Genomic DNA, 26427 nt, shown 5'->3' on the forward strand with positions numbered 1-26427 from the left:
GGTGGAGACAGGAGTCTGGGAACAAGGAGTAGAAGCGGTGGCCAGCCCAGGGAGCGAGCCTGCCACGTCAGGGTGAGGAGCCGCCAGTCCCGGTCCCCAGGAGGAAGACCCCGCCACCTGGCCACGGAGACTCCTTGTTCCGGATCCCATCCTGGTGGGGATCCTGGTTATTTCTGCCGTATGCGGCAGCGGGCAAAGGAGCGGAGCCCGACAAGGACACGATGGCCAGGACTCAGGCCCCAAAGACGAGGCTCTCGGTCACCGCCCCCACCCTGGGCAGAGCAGGCAGGTGGGCCTCCGTCGTGGCCTCAGGGCGAGCGGCTCAGCAGGGCTGCGGCCGGCCCCGCGCAGCCTCCTCTCGTGAGTTTCCCCAGAGAGAACCCGGGAGGCCGGACAAGCCCGATGTAAGGAGCGGTGCGTGGACTCGGGGCGACGGGGGCGGGAGGACCGCAGCAGAGACCCTGATGCCTCGCTCACCGTCCAGCCGCCGAGGCTCGCGACCACGGCCTTCCCCACGGCGTTAACCTTTGCTGACCGAACCGGCTTACCCGGGCTCCCTCCGAAGGCTGGGCCGTGAGGGGCACAGGCAACGTTGGCTGCCAGGAGAGCACGGAACCCCCTCAGCAGCGCCGCCTGCGAACTGGGCGTGTGGGCCCGGCAGAGTGACAGGCCATCAGCGGGACGAGCGGCAGGGGCTGAGGACCGTACGGGAGCAAGCCCCCGCCCTGCCCTCTGCTCAGCCTGGGTCTCTCTTACTGGAAACACAGGCCCCAGGCCAGTCACGGAGGCCCTGCTCCCCTGCCCTTGGCCCAGATGCCCGGCCAAGCTCAGAGCCTGGGGCTGCAGCGTTGATCCACCCTGCCCCCAGCACACCCCCGACCCGGGGATGAGAAGAAAACGCAGGACCCACAGGAAGGTTGGAATTGCTTTTATTGGGGTGAGCGTTGCAGGCTCACCCGTGGTCGGGTTAGTGTTCTGCCCTCACGGAGGCAGCCGAAGCCTGGCGCCTCCACCCGCCGCCTGCCTGGGTTAGTGGAACATGCAAAGCTTCATCAGAGAGTGGAGGCAGGGGTGGAAGCCACCGAGGCCAGGGGCTGGATGGAACAAGAGGGGAGGGAACTGGGCTGGGCTGCCTGTGCCCGGGCCTGACAAGGAGGTGAGGCTCCCGCGGACAGACAGGCAGGAAGCACCCAGGGGGGACCCACGGGGGAGCAGAGTCCTGCAGAAGCCCCGGCCATACCCAGCCTGGCCCCGGGGCTGGCACGCCCGGGAGCTGGGCCGGTGGGGAGTCTGTCACCGGGAGGGTCTGTCTCCCACCCCAGGTCTGGGTCCTCGGGGCCCGGGGTGGAGGGAGGACACTGAAGGCACTTACTAAGGGACTGAGGCTGGAAGGCTGAAGCCGGACGCCTGGGGTCTCGGGACAGTGTCAGGGGCTAGGGGCTGGGGACGGCACCTGCAGCTGGGCAGGGGCCAGGCGCGGGCCGGGCACGGGAGAGGCTTGGCCCGGGACAGCTGGTTCTGTAGACTGGACCCTCATCTTCCCACGGGCAGGCTGGAAAAGAGATGACTAACCCCGGACCCCCTCCCTCCCCGGCAAGGCCCACCGAGCAAGGAAATCAGTCCTGGAAACAGGAAGAGAAGCTGGTTCCGAGGGCCCTGCTAGTGACGGGGCCGACCCCGCTCCCCCGGGCGGCTAGGATCAGTGGTTGGGTGTCAGTGAGCCCAGCGAGCAGGGCTGGGGGGGGGGGGCGGCGGGGGGGACCTTGCCCAGACGATACCCTCTAGAGAGACGGGAGGGCTAGGAGGGCCGGGCTTGGGGCCGGGCCCGGGACCCTCCAAGGCACCTGGCTGTGGTGAGTGGCAGGTAGACAGGAGCAGGGAGGCCTGGGGGATGAGCTGGTCAGCGGGTCTGCACCAGCTCCCTCCCTGACCGCCTCCCTGGGACGCAGGCTGTCTGGACAGCAGATAGATCGTTAATATATTAGTCCGCTCTTTTTGGTTAGACTTTAGGCACCGCTTGGGAGGAAGACACCTTTGAAACGTTAAAGACCCCGACGCCTGGGCAGGGAACCTGGCCACATGCAGAGCGGGAGGGCAGGGGTGCAGGCAGCGGGTCAGGCCGCCGCGGACTCGGGGCCCCCCAGCGAGGACGCGGGCCCTGAGGCGTAGCGGCGGCCGTAGCCCGAGGAAGAGTAGGAGGAGGAGGAGAAGGTCATGGAGAAGCCGGAACCCGTGGCGTCAAAGCTGCCGCGGCGGGAGCCAGCCCGGGAACCGGTGCGCGAGCCGGAGCGCGAGCCGGCCGCGGAGCCGGAGCCGCTGACGCTGTAGGGGCTGTAGTAGCCCTTGCTGGACTGGGCGGCGGCCTCCAGCAGCCGGAGCCCCGTGCCCTCCTCCACCATGCTGCGGTCCAGCGCGTCCTTGTACGAGATCTTGAGCTTGGTCTTGGGGCAGGTGAGGTACTTGGAATACGCACCAACGTCCCGCAGCTTCTGGGCGGTCCGGGCGTCCACCATGCCGCGCTGCAGGGCCTCGTCGAGGGGCACACGGCCCGGCGCGTCGGGCTCGATCAGGCCCCCCGTCAGGTACTGCACCTCCAGGAAGCGCTGGCCTGCCTCGTAGTAGAGCCAGCCCTTCTTCAGGGCCTGGGCGGCCGACATCTTGGTCTTGGTGCGCGGGTCCTCGAAGCCACAGAAGGCTTTCTGGGCCAGGTTGATGCGGTCCACCATGATCTTATCCACCAGGCCCTTGTTGACGGCGTCGGTGACGGGGAAGCGCTCCCCGGTGCCGGGGTCGATGATGCCCCCCGTGCAGGCCTGGGCCTCCAGCAGCCGCTGCCCGGTGATGTTGTCCACCAGGTTGCGGTGCATGGCCTCCGTGACGGACACCTTCTCCAGCGTCTCCGTGTCCAGGATGCCGGCCACGGGGCCCGTCTCCTCGGTGGGGTCTGACCAGGAGGCCGCCTGGGTCCTGGAGGCGGCGGGGCTGATGGGGTAGGAGGAGGAGGACCCCACGGAAGAAGAGCGGGAGCGGAAGCCGCCGGCGTTGCCCGAGAGCATGTCGGCGAACTCGGTGATGGAGAGCGTGCCGGCGCGGTACTGGTCCAGCGCCGAGCGGTCGATGAGGCTCCTGGAGATGGCCTCGTCGATGTCGTACTGGCGGCCCGAGCGGCGGTCGATGATCATGGACTTGACCACGCCGTCGGAGGAGGAGATGGTGATCTCCTCCCACTCGCACTCCTGCTCGGACAGCTCCAGGTACGTCTGGTGGTCGATGAGGCCCTTGCGGTAGGCCTCGTACACGGACATCTCCTTGCCCGTCTCGGGGTCCACGATCACGACGCGCCGCTTGCGCACCGAGGACTTGGAGGACGTCTTCCGCTCCCGTTTCTTCTCCTTCAGGGGCAGCAGGCGCAGGCCCGTCTGGGGGTCCGTGACGCAGCGCTCCATGAGCTGCAGGTACGTGAGGTTCTCCTCCGTGTTGGGGTCGAAGAAGCCCTTGGTGTCGTCCGAGGGGTCGGTCAGGATCTCGTTCATCTCCTCGTCAAAGAGGCCGCGCTTGTAGGCCACGTCCACGGGCAGCCGGTGGCTCTCCTCGGGGTCGATGATGCCGCCCGTGGCGATCTGGGCCTCCAGCAGGCGGATGCCGTGGTCCTTCAGGATGAGGCCCTTCTTCATGGCCTGGAAGAGGGAGATGAGCTTCCCCGAGTACGGGTCCTTGTAGCCGGTGACGGCGCGCTCGGCCGACAGCAGCTTGTCCTTGAACTCGGGCCCCACGATGCCCATGCGCACGGCCTCCTCCACGGTCAGCTTGAGCCCCTTGATGGGGTCGATGACGTAGCCGGTGGCCGCCTGCGCCTCCAGGAGCTCGAAGGCCGTGCCGGGGCGGATGATGCCCTTCTTCATGGCCTGATACACGGACAGCCGCTCCTTGGTGGCATCGACGAAGACGCCGGCGATGCAGCTGGTGCCCTCGAGGAACTTCTGCAGGTTCTTGGAGACCTCCTCCACGGAGGTCAGGCCCTCCCGCAGCTGCAGCGCCGTGGCCTCGTCCATGACCCGCGAGCGCACCAGCTCCTCCACCGTGATCTGCTTGCGCAGGCCGCGAAAGGTCAGCTTGCGGGCGTCCGAGAGCGGCAGGAGCAGCTGGCCGCTGGTCTCGTGGCGACGGCACCTCCTGAGCAGCTGCGTGTAGCTGAGGCGCTCGTCCGTGGAGGGATCCGGGTAGCTGCGCACCTCGCTGGGCTCCGACAGCTGGTCGTGCGTGTCCTTGTTGAGGTAGCCACGCAGGTAGGCCACCTCCAAGGGGAGGTGGAAGCCCAGGCGCGGGTCCACGACGCCGCCCGTGGCCAGCTGGGCGTCCAGCAGCCGCAGGGCCTCCTCGGCCGGGATCAGGTCCTTCTTCATGGCCTGGAAGAGCGAGATCGTCTGCTCCGTGTAGGGGTCCCGGTAGCCGGTCACGGCCCGCTCGGCCGAGAGCAGCCGGTCGTGCAGTTCGGGGCCTACCAAGCCCTTCCGCACGGCTTCGTCCACGGTCAGCCGCTCGCCCTTCACGGGATCCAGGAGGAAGCCCGTGGCCGCCTGTGCCTCCAGCAGAAACCGCGCCACCTCGGCGCTCAGCAGCCCCTTCTTCAGCGCCTGGTAGATGGTGAGCGTCTGCCGGGAGCCCGGCAGGTAGACGCCGGCCACGCAGCCCGTGCCGTACAGGTAGCGTGAGACCGCCTCCGCCTCCAGCACCTCTCGGAGGCTCTTGGCGCCCTCCCGGAGGAGGCCGTAGGTCTCGCGGGAGATGATCCGGGCCTCGTAGAGGTCCTCGGCCGTGAGGCGGCGGCGGATGTAGTCGTAGGAAGCCAGGTTCTGCTGGCGCACGATCTCGGTCTTCTCGATAATCTCGATGATGATGATGATCATACGCTCCTTGGTCACCCGGCCGGCCCGGAAGTCTGCCATGAGCCGGGCTCGCTGCTCTTCCGGGATCAGGTCCGACTGCATCACCTCCCACAGGGACATGGTGGAGCCGCCGCGGTCACCGCCGCCAGGGATGTCGATCTGCGTCTCCTCGAACGCCCTGCGGGTCTCCTCCTCCGTGTACACCTGCGGGCTCTCCGCCACCTCCGTCTTCTCGGCTCCTTTCAGGGGCAGCAGGCGCAGGCCCGTCTCGGGGTCCTCCACGCAGCGCTCCAGCAGCTGCAGGTAGGTGAGGTTCTCGTGCGTGTTGGGGTCGAAGAAGCCCTTGGTGTCGTCGCTCGGGTCCGCCAGGACGCGGTTCGTCTCCTCGTCGAAGTAGCCGCGCCGGTAGGCCACGTCCACGGGCAGGCGGTGGCTGTGCACCGGGTCGATGATGCCGCCCGTGGCGATCTGGGCCTCCAGCAGGCGGATGCCGTGCTCCCTGAGGACCAGGCCCTTCTTCATGGCCTGGAAGAGGGAGACGGTGTTGCCGGAGTAGGGGTCCGTGTAGCCGGTGACGGCCTTCTCGGCAGACAGCAGCTTCTCGTGCAGCTCGGGGCCCACGACGCCCGCCTTCACGGCCTCGTGGACGTACAGGCGCTGATTCCTCACAGGGTCCACCAGAAAGCCGGTGGCCGCTTGGGCCTCGAGCAGCAGAGCGGCCGTGCTGGGCCTGAGCAGGCCCCGCCGCATGGCCTCGTAGATGGTCACCTTCTCCTTGGAGTCCTCCAGGTAGATGCCGGCCAGGCAGCCGCTACCCTGGAGAAGCGTCCGCACAGAGTCCACCTCTGACAGCTCCTTCACAGACGTTCTGCCGTCCTTGAGCTGCTCAAACTGGGCCCTGCTGAGGACACCGGCAGCCACGAGCTCACTGGCCGGCACCGGGGCGCGGAGGCCGCTGAAAGACAGCCTTTCCTGGCGCGCGGTCTCCACCTCCTCCACGATGGTGATGACGATCTTGATGATCTTCTCCACGGTGACGGTGCCCGTGCGAAACTGCCGCACCAGCTCCTGTCTCTGCTCCGCCGTGAAGTACTCAGAGCTGAGGAGCTCCCACACGGTCACCGTCTTGCCCTTAAAGCTGCCCACGGGGACCTCAACGGCAGTCTTCTGAAAGGTCTCGCGAGCCTGCAGCTCGGAGCAGAGTCCCTCCTGCCGGGCCCGGGCCTCCTTCTCCGAGAGCGGCAGCAGGCTCAGCCCCGTCAGCGGGTCGGGCCGGCACTGCCGCTGCAGCTGGCCGTAGGCGACCGGCTCCTGTGTGCCGGGGTCGCGGTAGGTCTTGGCTTCGTCCTCGGGCGCCGACAGGGCTCGGCCGGTCTCCTCGTCCAGGTAGCCCCGGGCACAGGCAACGTCTACGGGCACACGGTGGCTCTTGCTCGGGTCCACGATGCCACCTGTGGACAACTGGGCATCCAGCAGGCGCCAGCCCTGCTCCCTGGGGATGAGGCCCTTCTTCAGGGCCTGGAACAGGGAGACGCTCTGCCCCGAGTAGGGGTCTTTGTAGCCGGTCACGGCCTTCTCAGCCGACAGCAGCTTCTCGTGCAGCTCAGGCCCCACCAGGCCGGCCCGCACCGCCTCGTCCACGGTGAGCCGGGCGCTCGTGGCGGGGTCGATGATGTGCCCGGTGCCGGCCTGGGCCTCCAGGAGGGCCACCGCCGCCTCTGGCTGCAGAAGGTCCTTCTTCAGGGCCTCGTAGACGCTCAGCCTCTGTCCCGCCTCCTCCAGCCACACACCAGCAATGACGTTGCCGCCCCGCAGGGCCCGCCGCACGGCATCCACCTCGGCCACCTCTCGCACCGAACGCTCGCCCTGCTGCAGCTGGCGGTAGAGATCGCGGTCGATGACCCCGCTCTCGAACAGCTCGGCGGCAGGGACCAGGGCGCGCAAGCCCTCGAAGCAAAGCTGCCCTTTCTGCTCGTGCTCCTCGACCACCGTGATGACGATCTTGATGATCTTCTCCACGGTGACCTTGCCCGTGCGGAACTGTCGCACCAGGTCCCGCCGCTGCTCTGCCGTGAAGTACTCTGAGTTGATGAGCTCCCAGATGGTCACCGTCTTGCCCCGGAACTTGCCAAAAGGTGCGGACACGGTGGCTTTCTCGAACACGTCCCGGGCCTCCGAGTCAGTGTAGACCAGCTCCCTACCCTTCGCAGCCTGATCCGTGAGGGGCAGCAGGCGCAGGCCCGTCTCGGGGTCCTCCACGCAGCGCTCCAGCAGCTGCAGGTAGGTGAGGTTCTCGTGCGTGTTGGGGTCGAAGAAGCCCTTGGTGTCGTCGCTCGGGTCCGCCAGGACGCGGTTCATCTCCTCGTCGAAGTAGCCGCGCCGGTAGGCCACGTCCACGGGCAGGCGGTGGCTGTGCACCGGGTCGATGATGCCGCCCGTGGCGATCTGGGCCTCCAGCAGGCGGATGCCGTGCTCCCGCACGATGAGGTCCTTCTTCATGGCCTGGAAGAGGGAGATCTGCTCCCCGGTGTAGGGATCCTTGTAGCCGGTGACGGCGCGCTCGGCCGACAGCAGCTTGTGGTGCAGCTCGGGGCCCACGACGCCCTCCTTCACGGCCTCGTTGACGGTCAGCCGTCGGTTGCGCACAGGGTCCAGGAGGAAGCCCGAGGCAGCCTGGGCCTCCAGCAGGATGAGAGCCGTGCCCGGGCTCAGCAGCTGCCTCCGGAGGGCCGCGTAGATACTCAGCTTCTCGTTGCTGGGCGTCAGCAGCAGCCCGGCAACGCCACCGCGGCCGTGCAGGTAGCCGCGCACGTCGTCCCGCTGAGCGAGCTCGGCCACGGTTGTGCGGCCCTGGGCCAGCCGCTGCAGCTCCTCGGCGCTCAGGACGCCGGCCTCCTGCAGCCACTGGGCCGGCACCTTCCGCCGAAGGCCGTCGAAGGCGTGGTCGGGCTCCGCCTCGGCCGCCAGGCCGTCGTGGGCGACCCGGCCGTTTGGCAGGGCTTTGGCAGCCGCGGCCTGCGACGCGGCAACCTCCTCCGAGTGCGCCAGCGCGGCCCGGTGCTCCTCCTCCAGGCGCTGCAGCCGCTCGCGCAGCCGCCGGTTCTCCTCCTCCAGCAGCTTCTCCTGCTGCTGCCGCTGTCGTTCCAGCAGCTGCAGCTCCTCCTGCTTGCGCCGCACGCCCTCCTCGGCCTCGTGCTGGCGCTGCCGGGCCTCCTCCATGCTGGCCACCAGCCGCTGCCTCTCCTCCTCCATCTGCCGCTGCTGCCGCTGCTGCTCCTCCCGTAGCTTCTGCGCCTTGGCCACCTCGTCCTGGAAGAGCTGCTCCAGCTTGGCCTTCTCCTGCTCGATGAAGTGCTCCCGCTGCAGCAGGCTGTCCTTCTCCGACAGGAAGCTCTGCTGGAGGGCCCGCGTCTCCTGCACCAGCTGCTCCTGCTGCACCGCCTGCATCTGCAAGGGGGGGGGAGGGGAGGGGAGGGCACGGTCAGGGAGGTGGGCGAGCCGCCGCAGAGCAGGCCCCCACCCGGGGCCCGCCCACGCCACGTGCGCCCGTGGGGGCGGGGCCGGTACCTCCTCGGACTTCAGCTGTAGCAGCCTGGCCTCCTCCTTGAGCTTCTCCTTCTCGCGCTCCAGCTCTGCGATGGCGGCCCGCAGGCTCTCGGCGTCGCGGTCGCTCTGCTGCCGCCGGATCTCCAGCGTCTGCACCAGCGTCACCTTCTCCTGCGTGGCGAGCTCGGTGCGGTGCAGCTTCTCCCCGATGTCCTCGGCCTGCCTGCGGAAGCGCTGGGCGTCCTCCTCGGCGCGGGCCTGGGCCCGGCTCAGCTCGGCCACGCGCAGCTTGAGGCGCTCGGCCTCGGCGCTCATCTCCAGCTGCCGCTGCCGCTCCGCCTCCAGGGTCCGCTGGAAGCCCTGCGTCTCCTCGGCCAGCTGCTGGGCCATCTGCTCCTTGTCCTCCTGCAGCTGCCGGGCCTGCTCCTGCGCCAGCTCCTTCTGCCGCTGCAGCAGCTCGGCCTCGGCCTTGAGGCGGGTGGCCTCCTGCACGGCCTGCATCTTCTCCTTGAGCATCTTCTCGGCCAGGGCGCGCTGCTGCGCCAGGTCCTCCTCCGCCAGCTGCCGCAGCCGGGCCGCCTCCTGGGCCGCCACGCTCAGCCGGGCGGCCTCCTCCGCCACCTGCTTCATTTTCTCAGCCTCCTCCTGCAGGAAGCGCTGCGTGTTGTCCTTGTCGCGCAGGATGAGCGCGCGGTTCTCCGCCTCGATGCGCGCCTTCAGCTTGCCGAGCTCCTCCATCTGCACGCGCACGGAGAAGAGCTCCTCCTCCACCTGGCTGCGCTGGCGGGCGGCCTCCGTCACCTCCGCCTTCAGCCGCTGCAGCTCCTCGTCCAGGATGCTCTTCTGGTGGTCCGTCTCCTCCAGCTGCAGCCGCAGCGCGGTCAGCTCCTGCTCCACCTGCGCCTTCTGCCGCAGAGTCTGCTCGGCGAACTTCTTGTGCTTCTCCATCTCGGCGTCGGCCACCTGCTTCTGCCGCAGGGCGGCCTGCTCCGCCTGCGCCCGCCGCGCCGCCTCCTGCTCCGCCTCCTTGCGCAGCTTCTCCGCGGCGGCCTGTGCCTGCGCGCGCGCCTGCGCCTGCTCCTCGGCCAACTGCTTCAGCCGCTCGGCCTCCTCCACCCGCCGCCGGGACTGCGCCGCCTCCCGCTCGGCCCGCTCCCGCGCCTCCTCCGCGTCCTCGGCCGCCCGCCGCGCCGCCTCCGCCTCGCCCCGCAGCCGCTCCAGCACACTCTGCTCTTGCTGCAGCGTCTGCTGCAGCTCCTGCTCCTTCTGCTGCACCGCAAAAGCGTGCGCCTTCTCCTCCGCCTGCAGCCGCTTCTGCGCGGCCTCCTGCGCCAGCTGCAGCTGCCGAGCCGACTCCTGCTCCGCGCGCTCGCGCAGGCGCCGCGCCTCCTCCACTTTGGCCTTGAGCCGCTCCACCTCCTCCAGGGCGGACTTGCGCTGCCGCGCGGCCTCCTCCTCGGCCGCGAGGCTCTTCTGCACACGCTCTTCCGCCTCGCGGCGCCGCTGTTCCTCCTCGGCCGCCAGCTGCCGCTGCCGCGTGGCCTCCTGCTCCGCCTGCTCCTTGCTGCGCAGCGTGTCCTCGGCACTGCTGCGGATGCGCCCCAGCTCCAGCTCCAGCTCCGCCTTGCCGGCGGCCGCCTTTTCAAAGCTCGCCTTGAGCGCCAGGATCTCCTCCTCCACCTGCCGCCGCTGCCGCAGCGTGTCCTCCACCAGCCCCTTCTGCCGCTCCAGCTCGCTCTCCGACGCCTTGCGCAGCTGCACCAGCCGCTCTTCGATATCCGCCTTGTGCTGGGCGGCCTGCTCCTCCAGCCGCCGCCGCTGGAAGGCTTCGTCCTCCGCCAGCCGCCGCAGGCGCTCGTTCTCCGCCTCCTTCTCCTTGAGCGCAATCTCCGCCTCGGTCTTAAGCCGCGTGGCCTCGCCGATGGCGGCCAGCTTCTCGGCGAGCACCCTCTCCGCCTCCGCTCGCTGCTGCGCCGCATCCTCCTCCGCCAGCTGCCGTTGCCGCTTGGCCTCCTCGGCCAGGGCACGCAGGCGGGCGGCCTCCTCCGCCAGCTCCCGGAAGCGGCTGGCCTCGGCCTCCAGCCTCTGCTTGGACTTCTCGCTGGTGGAACGGGACTCCTCCTCGGCCCGCGCCTTGCTGGCCAGCAGCACCTCCATCTCGGCCCGCACCTTGGCCAGCTCCGCCTCCAGCTCCTGGCGCTTCTGGGTGGCCGCCCCCGCTTCCCGCTGCAAGCGGGCCAGCTCCTCTTCCAGCAGCTGCCGCTGCTGCTCCCCCTGCTCCGTCTCAGCCCGCAGCCGGATCAGCTCCTGTTCCGCCACCAGGCGCTGCTGGGCAGTGCCCTCCGCCAGCTGCCGCTGCTTCTCCAGCTCCTGCTCGGCCAGCTCCCGCTGCCGCACGGCCTGCTCTTCTGCCTTGCCGCGGCGCCGTGCCTCGCGCTCGGCCTCCTCCTTCTGCTTCTCCGCCTCCGCCTGCGCCAGGCTCTTCTGCTGGGCCACCTCCTCCGCCTGCAGCCGCAGCCGCAGCGCCTCGTTGGCTTTCAGCCGCCAGCGCTCCAGCTCCTGCTCCGCCTCCTCGCGGGCCCGCTCGGCCTCTGCCTGCTGCTGCGCCCGCCGCTCCGCCTCCTCCCGCAGCTGCGCCACAGCCACGTGCTCTTCCTGCAGCGTGCGCTCCAGCTGCGCCGTCTTCTCCGCGAAGGAGGCGCGCTTGCTCTGCAGCTCCGCCTCCGCGCTGCGCTGCGCCGTCTCCAGGGCCACCTGCACCTGGCGGGCCCGCTCGGCCTCGGCCTGCCGCAGGCGCCGCTCCGCCTCCTCGGCCTGGAGCCGCAGTTCCTCGAGCGCCTGCAGGGCCCGCTGCTTTTCTCGAGCCGCCTCGGCCTCCGCCTTCACGCGCAGGGCCAGCTCCGCCTCCGCCTGCCGCTTGCGCTGGCTCTCGTCCTGCACCTGCCGCCGCAAGCGCTCCGCCTCCTCCTGCGCCTGCCGCTTCTGCGCCTCGGCCTCCTCCGCGCGTGCGCGCAGCGCCTGCAGCTCGCCCTCGGCCCCACCCCGCTGGCGCTCGGTCGCCTCCAGCTGCAGGCGCACCACGCGAATCTCCTCCTCGATGCGCAGCCGGCTGCGTTCCGCGGCCTCCGCCTGCCGGGCCTTAGCCTGGATCTCCGCTTCCGAGCTCTGCCGCAAGTGCTGCAGCTCTTCCTGGATGCTTCGCTTCTGCTGCTGCGCGTCCACCGCCGCCTCTTCCCGCCGCGCCACCTCCTCCTGCATGCGCCGCTGCAGCTCCTGGGCCTCCCGCTCTGCCTGCGCCTTCGCCTGGGCGTGCGCCTCGGCCAGCTGCCGTTGCTTCTCCAGCGCGGCCTCCACCTCGGCTAGCCGCTCCCGCTCCTCTGCCCGCTGCTGCTCAGCCAGCCTCTGTGGCCGCGGCAGAGAGAGGGAGAGAACCAGAGAGAGCGGTGAGCACAGAGTGGGCCGCCAGGCACTCACATGACACGGCACCACCACAGTTCACTCCGACAGCGCGGTGCGGGGGTTGGGGGGGAGGGTCGAGGGAAGACAGAGGTCACAGCCCGGCGGAGGGAGACAGCGTGCACCCGCCCAGGGCACTCAAGGCAGCGAGCGCAGCCTGGCCCCACCGTGCTCACCAGCCTGGGGAAGGAGGCCCAGGCGTCCTCCCCTCTTCCCGCAGACAGGCGATGGAGACAGATGGACAGGGGGGGGGAGAGAGAGAGAGAGAGAGAGCAAAGCAGGAAGTTCGCAGGGCGTGCGAGCCGCACCCACCACACAGCCCTGCCTGAGCCCCGCCGAACACCTGCCCGCCTGGCTCTGGCTGCAGGGTCCCTCTCTCTGGACCTGGGCCCGTTCCTGCCGCCCAGCGGGGTGGAACAGGATACAACGGCCGGTGTGAAACAGCAGAGCAGATCTGAGGGCCTTGCAAGCCAGACGGCGAGTCTACCCAGGAAGCAGGAGGAACAGGACAGGTAGCCACCCTGGCCCACCGAGACACGCCAGAACCCCCACCCCCTCCCTAGCCCCGGTGATCTGACACTCCCCAGCTCTTCCGGAGCAAGTGGCCAAGTGCAGAGGCCACGTGGAATCCCGAGGAGGAACACACACATGAGCGCCGGTAGGACGCCTGGTCGGGGGCACGTGCCAACAGAGGAGAAAGAGGAGGCGCCAGCCACCACGGGGAGAGCAGTGCAGCGCCAGGCCAAGGTGGGGCAGGCCACGGGTGCAGGGAGCCTGGGGGCAGGCCGTGCTGCAAGGAGAGGGTGCTGGTGGCCCCAGGCAGGAGGGCGGGAGGGAGCTGTACCACGTGGTCTTATACAGGTTCCCAGGGGCAGCATCTGGGCAGGGCGGGTGGGAAGACGGCACCCCCACCCCCAGCAGGCCATACCTCCTCCTCCTCCATGCGCCGCAGGGTCTCACTGATGAACTTGATGTACTGGCTCGTGAGCGTGGTCAGCTCGCTGTACCTCGTCCGCAGGTCTACGTACTGGGGAGCAGGAGGAAGGATGCAGCCAGAGTCAGCCCTGCCATGAGCCACGGGGCCCGTGCAGCCCACCCGGCCCCACCAGCCCCACCCTTGGCCCTACCTCCTGGATGACGCTCTCAGACCCAGACTGGACCTTGGGCTTCTTGGCTGGGGAGGCCACCGGCTCAAGCTGTGCCTTGTACGTGACCAGCTGGAGCTCATAGTCCTGTGAGGACACGCTGGTCAGCTGCTAGCTTCGCTTTCTCTCACCCTGTCCCTGAACCCGCCCAAGGCTTTCACCAGTGTGGCCCGGGTTCAGGGTGCCCCCTGAGGACCCAGCGGGACTCCCTTGACATGCCGGGCCTCCGTGAGGGTCGCAGGAAGCCAGGGAGCCTCACCTTAATGGCGTTGATATACTGCTTCGCAAGCTCCTGGCACTCCTCCACCTTCTCCCCGTGCTGCTCGATTTCCTCCAGCAGCGCCTGGCGGGCGGGGGCGGGGTGGTCAGCGGCCACGGGGTGCGCGCTCCAGCCCCACCCGCGGCCACACGCGACCCGCACCCACCTTCTCCTGCCGCAGCTGCTCCCGCACGGCCTGGCTGTCGGCCAGCGGCACAGCCTGGATCTTCTCCTGCCGCTGCTTGGCGTCCTGCAGCCAGGCGCCCAGCGGCTCTGCGCTCTCCCGGTAGTACCGGAGCTGGCGGCCCAGCTGTTCGAGCTCACGCTGCCTCACGTCCGTCTGGGCCAGCACGGCCTGCCAGCGCTCCAGCAGCGGGGCCACGCGCTCGCGCCAGCGCTCCACCTCCACGTCCCGCTCGCCGTGCTGCCGCTGCAGCCGCTCGCCCACCTCCTGCGCCCCCCGCAGCTCGTCCCGCAGGGCGTCGAACACCGGCTGCTGTGCTTCCGCCTGGGCCCGCAGCTTCTGTTGGGGGGCCAGAGAGGTGGGCATGGTTTCAGCCCCAGGGCCCGGTTCCCCCGGCCCCCGGCCCCCCCCCCCCCCCCCCCCCCCCAGCAAGGCCCAGGCCCAGCGGCCGCACCTTCAGCGCAGCCTTGGTGGCCTCAAGCTCTGGGAGGGTGGCAGGCACGGCCTGGGCCTCCTTGAGATGCTCCTCATGTGCCCTGAGCACCTCCTCGGCCCCCTGCGTGCTGCGGATCACCAGGCTGATGGTCTTGAGCCTGTGGGCAGAACGAAGCTCAGCTCGGGGCTGGCGGGTGTAGGTGTATGGCTAATCTGACGCAGTGGAACCAGAGTCCCGGTGGTCAGCTGACCCCTGGGGTCACAGAGTTCGGAGAGAACAGGGGCCTCGGGGAGAGGGTGGTGGTTGGAGACCTCTGGGACACAGGGACACTTCAGCTGTGGACTGAGTCCCGAAGACAGGTTGTGCTGTCCAGGAGACAGAAAGCTCCGACATCTTGAAGCAGAAGAGACCCCCCCCAGTCTGCTGCCCCCGGGGCCTGGGAGAAGCTCTCAGCCTTCCGGCCCCAAGACTGGGTAAGGGGCAATACCACGTGCCGTTCGGGGACCTTCCTCTGAAACACCGTATTTGCCTTCACGGTGAAACAACAGCCAACGGTGAGAGGTGTTGTTTACTCTCGTGGCGTTGTAAGACGTTACAGACACCGGGCCCTTTGAGCCCAGTCAGCGGTGAGACTGAGGGAGGGGGGTGGACGACTGCACACCCAAAAGAGAGCCTGAGCTTTGTGAACACGTGTGCCGAAGTGAACAGCAAAGGAGGAAAGACGTGCCTGTGGGTGGGTGGTGGCGAGGGGCCAGCGGAGGAAGGTGCCTGATAAGGACTGCATCTCCCTGGGGGGCAGCCAGCACAGACCATGGGGAGGGGAGTGGGGAGACCGAGAGAGGGAAACAGGCCCCTCACAAAGACCTTGGCGTCTAGCCCACTCACCCAGCACCCCCCAACCCCCCGCCTGCCCTCTGCGGTTCCTCTCCCCACCCTCCGACTAGAAGTGCCCCCCCCCCCACCCCGGCTGAGCCCCTGTCTGAACCTAACTGGCCATGGGCCACCCCCATTTCTCGACTTCCTCACTCGGCTTCTCCTTGGTCTCCTCCCTGCGCCTGCACGCCCCTAGGCCCTGGTGTCCCACAGCCCCACGCCCCAGTGAGGCGCAGCTGAGCCCTCTCCCCACGTTGGGTCCCCAGGAGTCCCATCTTCAGGGCACGTCCACAACCACCACCCTGGTCTGTGCCCACCCCCCTTTAACCACATCTGTCAGTAGATCTTTCCTCCTTGACCCTGTCCCCTACCCATCAGCCAGGGCACAGCACTCAGGCACACTTAGGACCCTCCCGTGGCCACAGGCTCCCCACCGCCCCCCCCGGCCCCCCACCGGTGCACTCACTTCTCTAGGTAAATGGCGGACAGGCTGCGGACCTGCTCCAGCTTGCCCAGGGTCAGTTCCAGCTCTGAGCGCAAAGTGGGGGCAGCGGGTGACGGCTCGGGCAGGGCCAGGACCTTCTCGGCCTCGGCAGAGAGTCGGGCGACCCCCTTGCCCAGCCCCTCCACCTCAGCCTGGGCTTTCTGAGGAGAAAGCGGGCAGGAGACAAGCTGACTCTGGGAGCCCCGCACCCACAGCCCTGGGGAGGGGCGGGGAGGGGCGGGGAGGGGGCGGGCAGGGACGGGCAGGTGCCTGCCTGCTGCTCGGCGATGCGCTGGGCACACTCCTGGGCCGGTTCTTTGTCCAGCGGCAGCCGCAGGCGGTGCACGGTGCGCGTCTCACAGGCCTCGAGCTGCAGCCGGATGTCCTTGAGCTCCGAGATGCAGCGCTGGCAGCGGGACTCCTCCTGCTCGCCTGCGGGTGCATCGGGCTCAGGCGGCGGCCCGGCCCGCCGCCCACCACCCGCCCGCCGGGGCCTGCCCGCCGCCTACCCTGCTCCGCGCTCTGCAGGAGCTGCTGGTAATGGCGGCTGCAGGAGCCGTACTCGCGCTCGGCCTGCAGCCGGTCCTCAGGCCCGAAGCCGCCCGCGTCCTGACTGTCCCGCAGGAAGGCCTGGTAGTGAAGCTCCAGGTTGCGCAGGGCCTGCCGCTGCTCCTCCGGCTTCAGAGTTCGGAACTGCGGGCGGCACTCGGGGCTGAGTGGGGGGGGCCCAGAAGAACCCACCCCTCACCCGCCGTCCCGAGCGCGGCCCGTGGGGAAGTCCTACCGTGACCAGGGACCAGGAGCGGATGAGCTGCACGTCACGGCTGAGGTTCTGCCACGCCAGCAGGCTCTTCAGGTCCACGTGCAGCTGGTGCCACAGCGTGACTAGAGCCTGGAGCTGGGCGTCCAGCCTGGCGGGTCGGGAGCACGGTCAGAGGCCTCTGGGCCCCGGGCCCGCGGCCGCCCACCGCACCTGCCAGGCCCCGGGCCACCCACCTGGTGACGGCTTCCTGGGCCTCCTGGTTGGGCGGGGGCACAAGGAAGCACACGGAGGGCACGGCGGCCTCGCTGCCGGAGCTGCTGAGCACCTTCCAGTGGGACGGCTGCGCGGGACCCACCAGCTGGCACTCATCACCCTTGTGCACGGTCACCTGTGGGGAGCCGGAGCCGTCACAGCGTGGCCAGGCCCCGCCCCCCCCACCCCCGGCAGGCCCCGCCCAGTGCGCAAGTCCGCTCAGCCCGGCCCTCACCTCCACCTGCTTGTAGTCACACACGGCCAGAAGGGGCACGCGACCCCGCACGGGGTGGGCTTGGCTTCGGGGCTTCAGCTGCACGATGGCCTTGGCCCGCTTGGCCAGGCCCGAGAGGTGTGCCCTGTACTCGCCAAGCTGGTCCTTCTCATCCTGCCAGGGAGGGGACGCTCAGAGACCACGGTCCAGCGCCCGGACACCACGTGCCTAGATGACGTTCCGTGAAGACCCACACGCCTGCCCCAGGCAACGAGCAAGCCCTTCTGGTACCCCACCTCTGTGCCCTGCTGCCGGTCCTGGGGTACAATGGGGCTGGGCACATGAGAGCAGGAGGCGGGGCCGGGGCGGCGACCCAGAGCTCGGCCCCCCACAGACCCCACAGCTCGTCCTTCCTTCCTGGCCAGAAGCAAGTGCCCCCTGCCCCCAGGTCACACACCGTGTCCTCCAGGAGAGCAGCCCCACTGCGCTCTGGCCGCACTCGACCTCTCTCCCTCGCAATGTAGGTCATCCGCCTCCTCCCATCCAGCCTCTCCAACGGGCTAAACCCCACGAAGGACTGTCCGGGGGCTGCGGTCAGAGTCCACCTTGAAAGTGCCCGTGTCACTCCTGTCTGTCCCACGATGATTTCCCAGCCTTCACTGACCCCGACTCCTGGCCACAGGAGTCCCCAGCCAGCAGGGGCCTCCCCATCTCCTCTCTCATCCGTCACTCCCCGCCAAGCTCCCCAGGGGGGCCCAGCACCCCTCCCCAGCCCCAGGGCACACGGGCACCACGCCCAGCTGCCCCTCCGCCCTACACAGCCCTTCAGACCTGGCCTGCCCAGACATCAGGCCCACGATGCCGGTGGGCTGTGTCCGCTGACCGGCCAACACAGTGTGGCTGAGCCAGGCCTCTGCTGCTCTGGGGGCTCCAGGGGCTCAGGCAGTGGAGGACCTCACGTCGGCTCGGGCGGCCACCTGCCACTACTCCAGGACCCTGCCACTAAGCCCTCCGGTTCCCCAACCCCCATCCCGCTGCGTTGACCAACCTCTGTCACATCTCCCCTCCACAACGCCCCTGCCCTTCTCGTCACCATGCCTCCACCTCTAGAGACCTTCACTGAGCACCCATGCGGCTCAGATGCCAGCCTGTCCCCTCCAGCTCCCCCCGCCACCTGCCCCTGCCTGTGCCATCCCCCCCCCCCCCCCCCCGCTGACGGCTGCCTGCCCTCGTCCCTCGGGGCCTCAGCACCCACCTCGCTGCGGGAGAGCCCTGAGCCGGCAGGGGCCGAGGCAGTCAACTCACCTGGGCATCCTGCAGCAGGTCCTCCAGACGCGTGACGGTGATGGAGCGGTCACAGGTGTACTTCCTGCGCAGCGTCTCCTGTAGCTTCCGTAGCTGCTCCTCAGCGTCCCGCACGTCCGAGAAGAACTAGAAAACGAGAAGGGGTCAGGCGGGGCCAGTGGGGCCACAGGCTGCTGAGTGTCTGACACAAGTTCTGCGGGGCGGTGCCGTGACCCGTTAACTGCGCGCTAACGGACGCGGAGAGGGGCCCGGGGGCCCCCGTAGTGGTCTGGGGCTCTGTGGGGATGCTGCCACTGAGGCGGGGGGAGGGCGCGCTTCTCACCTGGAAATAGGCCGTGTTCTCCTTCAGGTGTGCCTCGATACAGCAGCACAGCTGTAGCATCCAGCTCCACTGGGTCTGCAGGGCGGCCTGGAAGGACTGGCACCCGCCCAGGCACCGGGTCAGGCCCCCTGCCGGCCCCTGGGGTCCCCGCGGCCGGCCCCCACCCCCGGCTGGCCCTGGGGCTCCCCACGGCCCGCCCCCACCTCCACTGTAGGCCGAGCAGGGTGCCCCTCCCGCAGCAGCCGGTCCCCGGTGCTCTGAATCTCCTTGACTTTCTTTTCCTTCAGCTCCAGCTCACGCATCAGGGCCTGACACACAGACAGCGGGTCTCAGGGATGGTGTCAGGGCCACAACAGGGCCCACCGGTGGAACACCAGCCGGCATCCTGGGACCCAACGGGGGCAGGGCAGTCCCGGAAGGCTCTAGAAAGTGACCTCACCGAGTAGCTCTCCTTCTTGGCGGCCATGTTGGAGTTGTGCTCCCCCCAGTCGAAGCCCACCTCTTCCTCTTCCTTCTCACTGAGCCACATCAGCTCTTTGGTGGCAGCCGCCACAAAGCCGTGCAGGCCCTCCAGGGCACGGAGCCGGGCCTTGGAGGAGTTCTGCAGGTAGACGAGAGCGGGGTCAGCAGGCCACAGCGCCCGCCCCCGTGCCCCCCGCCCCCCCTCCTCTCCCCGCAGCCCCCCAACTCACCAGCAGCTTGGCGTACTGCAGGTCTAGCCGGCCCAGGCAGTCCCGGTAGGCGCTCCGGGGGCCTGGGGAAAGCTGCCCCTGTGGGAGGCACAGGTGGTGAACCTTCCGGCGACCGGGGTCTGCCCCCGCCCCCTGCACTGCCCACCCCCAGGGGCCTGCACCCCTGCGGGAGACACAAGTGGTGAGCCTTCTGGCGGCCGGGGTCCGCCCCCGCGCCCCCCCCCCCCGCACTGCCCACCCCCCGGGGTCCTGCACACCTCGTCAGCTCGCGCCCGCTCAATCTTGGCCCGGAACTCCTCGATGGACTGGTGCAGGCCACGGTGGCTGCCCAGCTGCGCCTCCACACTGGGCAGGTCCCCACCCCACTCGGCACCGTCCACCCGACGCTGGTTCTCCTCCACCCAGGCCAGCAGGTCCTGTAGGTAGCGCAGGGAGGCGTCCTCGAGCTCGGGCCGCCTCTGCGTGCTCTGCACCGTCACCTGGGTCACGGGGGCAGCTACGCCTGCCTTCAGCCGGAGGTTGTACTCGGTACGGATGGCCACCAGGCGCTCGTGCAGGCGGTACACCCTGGGGACGGTGGGGACAGTCGGAGGGCTGAGCTGAGGCCAGGCTGCGCCGAGACCCACCCCCCCCTCCCCCCCCCCCCCCCAGCACGGGGCACAGCCCACCTGCGGTACATCTGCTCCCCCTGCGGGTGACGCCCATCCTTGAGGGTCTGCACGTCGTTGAACAGCAGCCGGATCATGCCGTCGGCCTTGTCCAGGTCTCGTTCCACTTCGGCGGCCCGCTGCGGGGCCTTGTTTGCGGCCAGCAGGCGGACATCCTGCAGGCGGCACCCACAGCTGCCTCCGGGGCCCTGACCCATCCTTTCCCCTCCACCACCCAGCCCTGCATTTGCCGCTAACAGTCACCTCTGGCCGGATTGCCAGCCCCTGGCTCCGCCGGGTCCGAGGGGCTGGACCTCCTCCTCCCGTGCCCCAGCCCCTCTCCCTCCACAAACTCCCGCCCGAGCTCACAGCCCTGCCCCTGCTGGGCCCTGTGGGTCTGGAGCCCTCACCACCACCTCCTCCCACCGGCACGCCTCTCAGGCCCGGAACAGAGGACGGTGGCCTCTTCTACATCAGCTCTGCCCAAAGCGAGCCGTCAGAGTTGGCGGCACAGCAGGAGAGGAGCTGGGGCCTGCTCTCCGCCCACTGGCCACAGGGCGTGGCAGGCTCCGGGCCACCAGCCTCCCTCCGGCCTCCCCGCCCCCTGCCCCCCCCCCCCACTGCCGGCCCCTCCCCTCACCGACTGAAGCAGGATGTCGGCCTGCTTCAGCTGCTCCTCGCACAGCACGGCCTCCATCTGCAGTTTGCTCACGATGCGCTGAAGACACTCCAGCCTGCGGCCCACAGCACCCACGGGAGCCGGCGTGAGTGCGGTCCTCCCGCCGGGCTCCGGGCCGCAGACCGCGCCCCTCCCGCCACGGGCTTCCCTGCCGGCCCTGCTGCGGCTCACAGCGGAGCCGGTCCCAGTGTGGGATTCCCAGCCTGGGGGGGGTGGTTTCCTCCTCAGGCAGTGACTCACCCTCGGGTGGCTTCCCGCCCAGCCACAGGGCCCCACCCGCCCGCCGCCTCCCCCACCCCCGCACCCACCTCTCATACTCTGCCCGGAGCTGCTTCTCTCGCTCCAGGATGGCCACGTGCAGCTTGCCCCATTCCTTCTCCACATCCAGCGGGTGGTACCCAGGGGGCACCTTAAGCTGGCCGGCTTGCACCGCACCCTGTGGGCAGGGGCCAAGCTCAGAGGGACGCCCGGCCCCCCCGGCCTGCCCCACCTGGCACAGCCCGGTGCCAGAAGCCCAGCAATGAGGCCGTGCCCCGCGGTCCGGGCCCGTGGACGGCACCCCCCAACACCGCCCTCCAGGACCCCCACTCACCTCCAGGAACTGGTAGATGCCCTTGGACCGGTTCTTGTCGGCCTCCTTGGCCGGAAGCTCCGTCTCCTTAAACTTCAAGAACTGGCACCACAAAATCTGTGGGGAACAGGGTGTCAGCGGCTGAGCCGGGGCCCCGCAGGGGGCGCGGGAGCCGGTGCGGAGGACGGGCCCACCTCGATCTCCTCAAAGCTGGAAGGGAACCTGCGCTCCTCGAAGGCAGCGGTGTGGTGTCGAACCCACTGCAGCAGCAGCAGCACGAGCTCCTGGTACTCCTGCCAGCGCAGCTGCAGCTCCTGGAGACGAGGGGGAGGCCGTGAGGGGCCGCCCCCCCGCCCCCCCCCCACCCCCCCCCCCCCGCCCCTCCCCGCCCACTCACGTTGGCCTTCGCCCCGTCCTGCACATCGGGCACCCGGGGCATGGCATCGTACAGGGAAGACACATAAGTGATGATGGACTTCTCGTCGGGCTGAGGGACGTCCACGTCTGTGGGAGAAGGGCAGGCGTCAGAGGGAGCGCGGCGAACAGGCACGCAGGGCGGAGGGAGAAGGGGCGGTGGCACGCACCCTCAGGGTCCAGGAGACGGGTCACTCCCAAGTCCCGCTCCGCCACGGAGAAGGCCTGGTCCAGATTCTCAAGATTGGTCTGACGATACACCTTGTTCATGTCGATGAGCATGGGCCTGGGGACACAGGGGCAGGTGTGACAGTGAGGGCCGTGGGGCGGGGCGGCACACAGACAGAGATGCGGAGAACCAGCGTCCCCCGCCACGTCCCTGCAAGCACACAACCCCAACCCCACACTCACCCGCCCCGCTAGTGCCCCATACCGTCCACCCGTGTGGCCCTGCGTGCAGAAACTGTGCACTTCAGGCCTCGGCCCCTGGAGCTCAAGGGGCCTCCGGTGGGCATAGGTGCAGGGTGGAATACCGAGTGAGGGTAAAGGTCAGCCTAGATTTCCTGCAGCTGCCCTGCCCGCCAGGCCCCAGGTCCCACGGGGGGGGGGGGGGGGGGGTAGGGGTCCACCAAGAACCGTTCCCACCGCGGTCTGGCTACCCTGGCCCCTTCTGGGGCATCCATGTGGGGCTGACACTGGGCCCCTGACCCCGAGGCAGTCAGCAGAGCCTCTGGAAAGGCCCTGGGCGGAGGAGGAAGGGGTGTGGGTGGGGCCGAGTCTGCCTGCACCCTTCCAGAGGGGTGGACTGGCACTGGGACTCAGCCGCCCGAGGCTGCGGGTTCCTGTCGGTGGCAGGCACCCCTCCCGCCACCATCCCTGCCCCAACTTGTTTGAAGTTGCCCAGCTGAGGTGCTCCAGGGAGCTCCAGCCAACAGCCCCTGTGGCCCCAGGCCACCTACTTGTGCCGATGAATGATGGCATTGAAGAGGCGGCCGTCACGCCAGCTGGAAGTGAAGTTGTCACAGTGCAGGCCCTGGTAGCCCTCCACCATGCGCTGCGACCACAGCAGCAGCTTCTCTTTGGCCGTCATGTCCTCCGACTGCCCGCTCACCTGGATGTCCGAGATCTGCCCCACACAGCGGGCAGGAGGCAGGACCTCAGCCACACAGCCCGCCTGGCACCCCTGACCTCTCGTCCGAGCACACGGGAACCGCCGGGCCAGCTGAGGCACAGCGAAGCCTCCGGGGGTCCCTCCCACGTCAGGGGAGCCACTGGGACCCCCATACCTCAGTGCCACAGGCCTAGGCCACTGCAGCCAGCGGCTGCCACAGAAGTGAGAGCACCCAGGCCCCACTGCCATCACATGGCGGGTACCTTGGGCACCCCCCTGGGTTGATGGAGGCTGGGCCCAAGGAGAGCTGCTGCCCAGGAGCCCCGGGCCTAGAAAAGGCTGTCACCGCCAGGGTGGGGGCTGGATCAGCCCCCTCTCCTGCTGCAGGCTCAGGGGAGGGTCCTGGGTCTTGGGGGGTATGGCTGGCCTCCAGGCCCACACTTAATCCAGCCCTTCCAGCCCTCCCAGCCCGGGTCTGTCAGCCTGTCTGTCTGTACACCCGCCTGCCTGTCCCCACTGTCTGTCTGTCTGTCTGTCGGCCTGCCAATCTATGTGACTCAGCTGCTGTGCCAGCCAGCCTGCTCGGCTCTCAGATTTGCGGCTTCCTGTGCGGCCGGGGCAGGCAGGGGTGAGTCAGCCAGCGCAGCGGATGCTTCTCCAAAACCCTCCCCGGGGCAGGGGCTGCATGCACAGAACGCATTCCTCTGCAGGGAGGCTCTGCGGGCCCTGCCCAGCTGGGGCCAGAGGGCACAGTACAGGCAGGCCTCGCAGAGAGGCCTGGCCCTCAGGCCATGGCGCAAGGACTGGGCCGGGGCGCGGTGGGAGGCTCGGGGGGGGGGGGGGCGCCAGGACACCAAGGGCCCAGGCCCCCAGGCCACAGCCCCAGAGACTCCACCTGGAAGTGCAGGATGATGGTCCAGATCAGGCCGAGGGTCAGCTTGGGGTTGCCGTCGGCGATGTCATCGTTCCTGATGTTCACCAACTTCACCTGCGAGCAAGCTGCCCTCAGTCACACCTAACTACAGGCCGCCGGGGAAGGGGGACGGCAGCCAGTGGCCGGGTGGGCAGCCTCACCTGGCGGTGTCGGAGGTAGTCCAGGGCGATCTGAACGTTCTGCAGCTTGTGGAAACGCATCCTCCCCTTCTCCCGGGGCTGTGGGAAGAGGCGTGGCCGGTCAGCGCCCACAGAGCCCGCCACGGCCCCCATCTGCCCACGGCACCCCCAGGCGTCCGTGGTAACTGCACCGAGGTCTTCCCCCGTGGGGCAGCAGCCCTTCCCACGTCCCCGCGCACCCTCCCCAGCTGGAAAAGGGAGGCCAGGCCCAGGCTATGGGAAGGAAGGAAGGGGTGGGAGGAGACAATAGCCAGGAAGCCGAGGGTGGAGGGCAGTGGCACACGGGGAGGCGTCCTCCCGGCCCCGGCCGGCCGGGGGTGGCAGCCCGCCCCCCACCGTGGGCCCCAGGCCCGGCCCCGGGCAATGCAGCAGGCAGGACACGAGGCAGCTGGATGCACAGCCATCTGCCCCGCCAAGCGCCAGGCACAGGTCAGGCCAGACGGGCCACCAGCCCCAGGTGAGCTGGGCTCCCAGCCTTGGGGAGCCCATGCGCTGCCTTAGCCAGCAGGCACGACCACTCACCAGGCGCGAGCTCCTGATTACGTCCCGCTCTCTTGGCTGCCCGGCCAGAGCAGGGCATAGGGTAAAGGGCAGAGGCCAAGGTTCACAGTCCAAGCAGCAGAGAAACCGAAGCAGAGCAGAGCGTGAGGTTATGGGTCGGGGCTCCGACACGGAGACCAGCGGGGCCGTGAACCCGCGGCACAGGGATCGGGGCCTCTCCCAGGCTGGGAGACACAGCAAGGGCCGCGGCCGGGCTGGACACGGACGGGGTACGTGGGAAAGGCCCCAAGGAAGGAAGGAAGGCAGGCAGGGGTATCTGGGTGAAAGGCAGGCGGGGCTCCAGAAGGGGCAGGTGGGCGGGCGCACGCACCAGGCTGTCCCCCGAGAGGACCTCCAGCAGGGAGATGAGGTTGTGGCCATCACGGAGGTCTTCGTACAGGTCACTGATGTGTCTCTGGGCCTGTGGGGACAGAAGAACCGGGCTGGCTGCACCTTCCCCACAGCCACCAGCAAGGCCCCAGCAGGGAAGACAGGCAATGACCCGCCCCCCCACATGCCCCGCCCCCACAGAGGCACCTACCTCTGCCCTCCAGTGCTACAGGGAGAGCAGGAGAGCCCGGAGAAGGAGGAAGAGGAGAGGGAGAGAGACAGGAGGCAGGAGCAGCGCGGGGGAGGGCAGGGAGAGGACAGAAAATAACAGGTTTCAGAGATGAAAAGATGAGCGCCCAGGCCGACAGTGGGGGCAGCCCTTGTTCTGGCAGGAGGGCCAGGGGCACCCTCCGTCACCCCCACCCTCCATGTCCCCTGCCCCACGGCCACGTGTGCGCGCGCACACACACACGCACACGTGTGCACGCACACGCCACCGACCTTGATGAGGTGCTTGTTGACCCACTTGGTGAAGGTTTTCTTCTGCACCCGGTCCCGTTCATCTGCAAGAAACAAGACCAGGTCCCCTGAGGCCTGGGAGAAGCCCCAGGAGCCCCCGGGAGGGGACCACCATGCAGACACAGTGGGTGGCACCCCAAGAGGACCTCGGGATCATACGCGGAGACCCAACCCCCCCCCCCTCACGTGGACTGGCAGACACTCAGGTGCCCAGGCCCCCCGCCCACCCTGCGCACGCAGTGGGGGCCTGGGGGTGCTAGGCACACGGAGAGCCTGCCGCTGCTCAATCCCCCTATTGTCTCCCTCTGGGGATGGGAGGGTCCAGAGCTGGCAGCCACACCCAAAGCCCACAGAGTAAGTCTGGCCGGCCCCACCCCCACATGCTGCCTCTGCAGACCTGAGCAGAAACTTCTCCCTGCCGGGACCCAGGACCGGTCAGGGGCGTGGTGAGGGGGAAGCCGTACCTTCCCAACAGGGCAGCGGACTTCACCAGGCCACAGAGAGCCCCCACCCACCACGGCCCTATACTCCAGACCCAGAGGCCACTGCCCGCCCTGCCAGCACGGGCCGGCCCGCTCCCCGCACGGGTGGCTACCTGCCCCCCTCCCGGCCCTGCACCTGCGCCAGGACTCGAGGCACACCCACAGCCCAGCCCAGCTCACGCTCTGCCCCTCCGTCACCCCCACCCGGTGCCAGGCTTCCCGCAGCAGGAAGTGGGCCCTTCCTGCCCAGTGGGGAGCGCCCACTACCTTTCTTGCCCTCTGAGGCCCTGAGCACGGCCAGGTAGAGGTTGTCCTCCGAGCTGGTTCTCTTGTGCCCCAGGCTCTCGGGCTCAGGCACACGGAGCCGGTGCTGAGACATGGTGGCGCCCGCCCCTTCGGCGCTCGGTCCCGAGGCCCCAGGTGCTGAGCTCCGGCTCTCGTGGCACACGGGCGGCCCTAGGCTGGCGCCCCACCGGACTCACAGGCTAGCGCAGCGCCAAGCAGAGTCGGTGTGGCCACTCCCTGCCCGCTGTGCTCCCTCTCGGGGCTGGCCCCGCCCCGGGAGCCCCACCCCGCCCTGCCCACCCCCCGGAGGAGGGAAGGAGGAAGGTGGCCCCTCCCCCCCAGCCACACCCGTGGCCCCACAGACACAGGAAACCCAGGGGTTTCCTCACCCACCCGGCCAGCCACAGTCCCCGGGGGGCGCCCAGGGGTTCGAGGGGCACCTCCTGGTGCCAGGACCACACACCATGCCCTGGACCACCCCACCACAGGGAGCGGTGCCCCACAGCCCACACCTCCCTTCTGAGCTTAAATCCAGGACCACCCCTCGGCCTGCCCACCTTGCCGGCTAGGACCCCAAACTGAGACACGGCGGGCTGCGGGGCCAGCTGCCCATCCTTTTCTCGAGGCCCGTAAGTCATCCCTCCTCATAGACCTACGCACCCTGGGCCTGCGGCCCCTGCCCCCTGCTAGGCTCCACTACAGTCCCGTGCGGGCCTGGCCCTTTCCGAGCTGCCCACCAGGCACATCCCGGAGCGGTGCCCCCGTTGGGAGGCAGAGCGCACGGCGGGGCAGGAGCGGGCACATAGCTGAGCGTTGACTCATCAGGCAGGACCGCCCAGCCCCAATCTGCAGGAACTCTGCCCCAAGTTGGGGGGAGGAGGGTATGCAGGGGGCTGTGGGGAGCATGAGGGAGGGGGGC

General features: G+C 69.1%; 1 protein-coding gene across 30 annotated transcripts in view; it reads right to left on the reverse strand.

Annotated features, from left to right (window-relative positions):
• Window positions 1-913: 913 nt before the first annotated feature.
• PLEC (plectin) overlaps window positions 914-26427 on the reverse strand; it is a 56302-nt gene continuing 30788 nt past the window's right edge. For 7 of the 30 annotated variants that reach the window (XM_081792056.1, XM_081792047.1, XM_081792072.1 and 4 more), the window contains 33 exons: window positions 24724-24785; window positions 24434-24448; window positions 24224-24313; window positions 23875-23910; window positions 23314-23391; window positions 23135-23227; window positions 22088-22254; window positions 21299-21414; window positions 21112-21218; window positions 20909-21028; window positions 20736-20831; window positions 20452-20579; window positions 20105-20198; window positions 19486-19640; window positions 19075-19384; window positions 18818-18895; window positions 18565-18726; window positions 18329-18433; window positions 18126-18221; window positions 17804-17929; window positions 16520-16672; window positions 16266-16420; window positions 16054-16180; window positions 15779-15962; window positions 15544-15701; window positions 15252-15430; window positions 13931-14069; window positions 13459-13815; window positions 13293-13376; window positions 13016-13120; window positions 12817-12915; window positions 8454-11834; window positions 914-8333 (listed from right to left, as the gene is read on the reverse strand). In XM_081792056.1, the coding sequence (XP_081648182.1) occupies window positions 2115-8333; window positions 8454-11834; window positions 12817-12915; window positions 13016-13120; window positions 13293-13376; window positions 13459-13815; window positions 13931-14069; window positions 15252-15430; window positions 15544-15701; window positions 15779-15962; window positions 16054-16180; window positions 16266-16420; window positions 16520-16672; window positions 17804-17929; window positions 18126-18221; window positions 18329-18433; window positions 18565-18726; window positions 18818-18895; window positions 19075-19384; window positions 19486-19640; window positions 20105-20198; window positions 20452-20579; window positions 20736-20831; window positions 20909-21028; window positions 21112-21218; window positions 21299-21414; window positions 22088-22254; window positions 23135-23227; window positions 23314-23391; window positions 23875-23910; window positions 24224-24313; window positions 24434-24448; window positions 24724-24785 (13574 nt within the window). In that variant the 3' untranslated portion in view covers window positions 914-2114. Of the gene's footprint in view, window positions 8334-8453; window positions 11835-12816; window positions 12916-13015; window positions 13121-13292; window positions 13377-13458; window positions 13816-13930; window positions 14070-15251; window positions 15431-15543; window positions 15702-15778; window positions 15963-16053; window positions 16181-16265; window positions 16421-16519; window positions 16673-17803; window positions 17930-18125; window positions 18222-18328; window positions 18434-18564; window positions 18727-18817; window positions 18896-19074; window positions 19385-19485; window positions 19641-20104; window positions 20199-20451; window positions 20580-20735; window positions 20832-20908; window positions 21029-21111; window positions 21219-21298; window positions 21415-22087; window positions 22255-23134; window positions 23228-23313; window positions 23392-23874; window positions 23911-24223; window positions 24314-24433; window positions 24449-24708; window positions 24786-25490; window positions 25744-26427 lie in introns of those variants that run through there. The other 23 variants (XM_081792053.1, XM_081792049.1, XM_081792066.1 and 20 more) reach the window with 8 other exon arrangements.

The sequence above is a fragment of the Panthera onca genome, chromosome F2, assembly GCF_046562875.1.
Source record: "Panthera onca isolate mPanOnc1 chromosome F2, mPanOnc1 haplotype 2, whole genome shotgun sequence".
In the NCBI taxonomy this organism is placed as follows: domain Eukaryota; kingdom Metazoa; phylum Chordata; class Mammalia; order Carnivora; family Felidae; genus Panthera; species Panthera onca.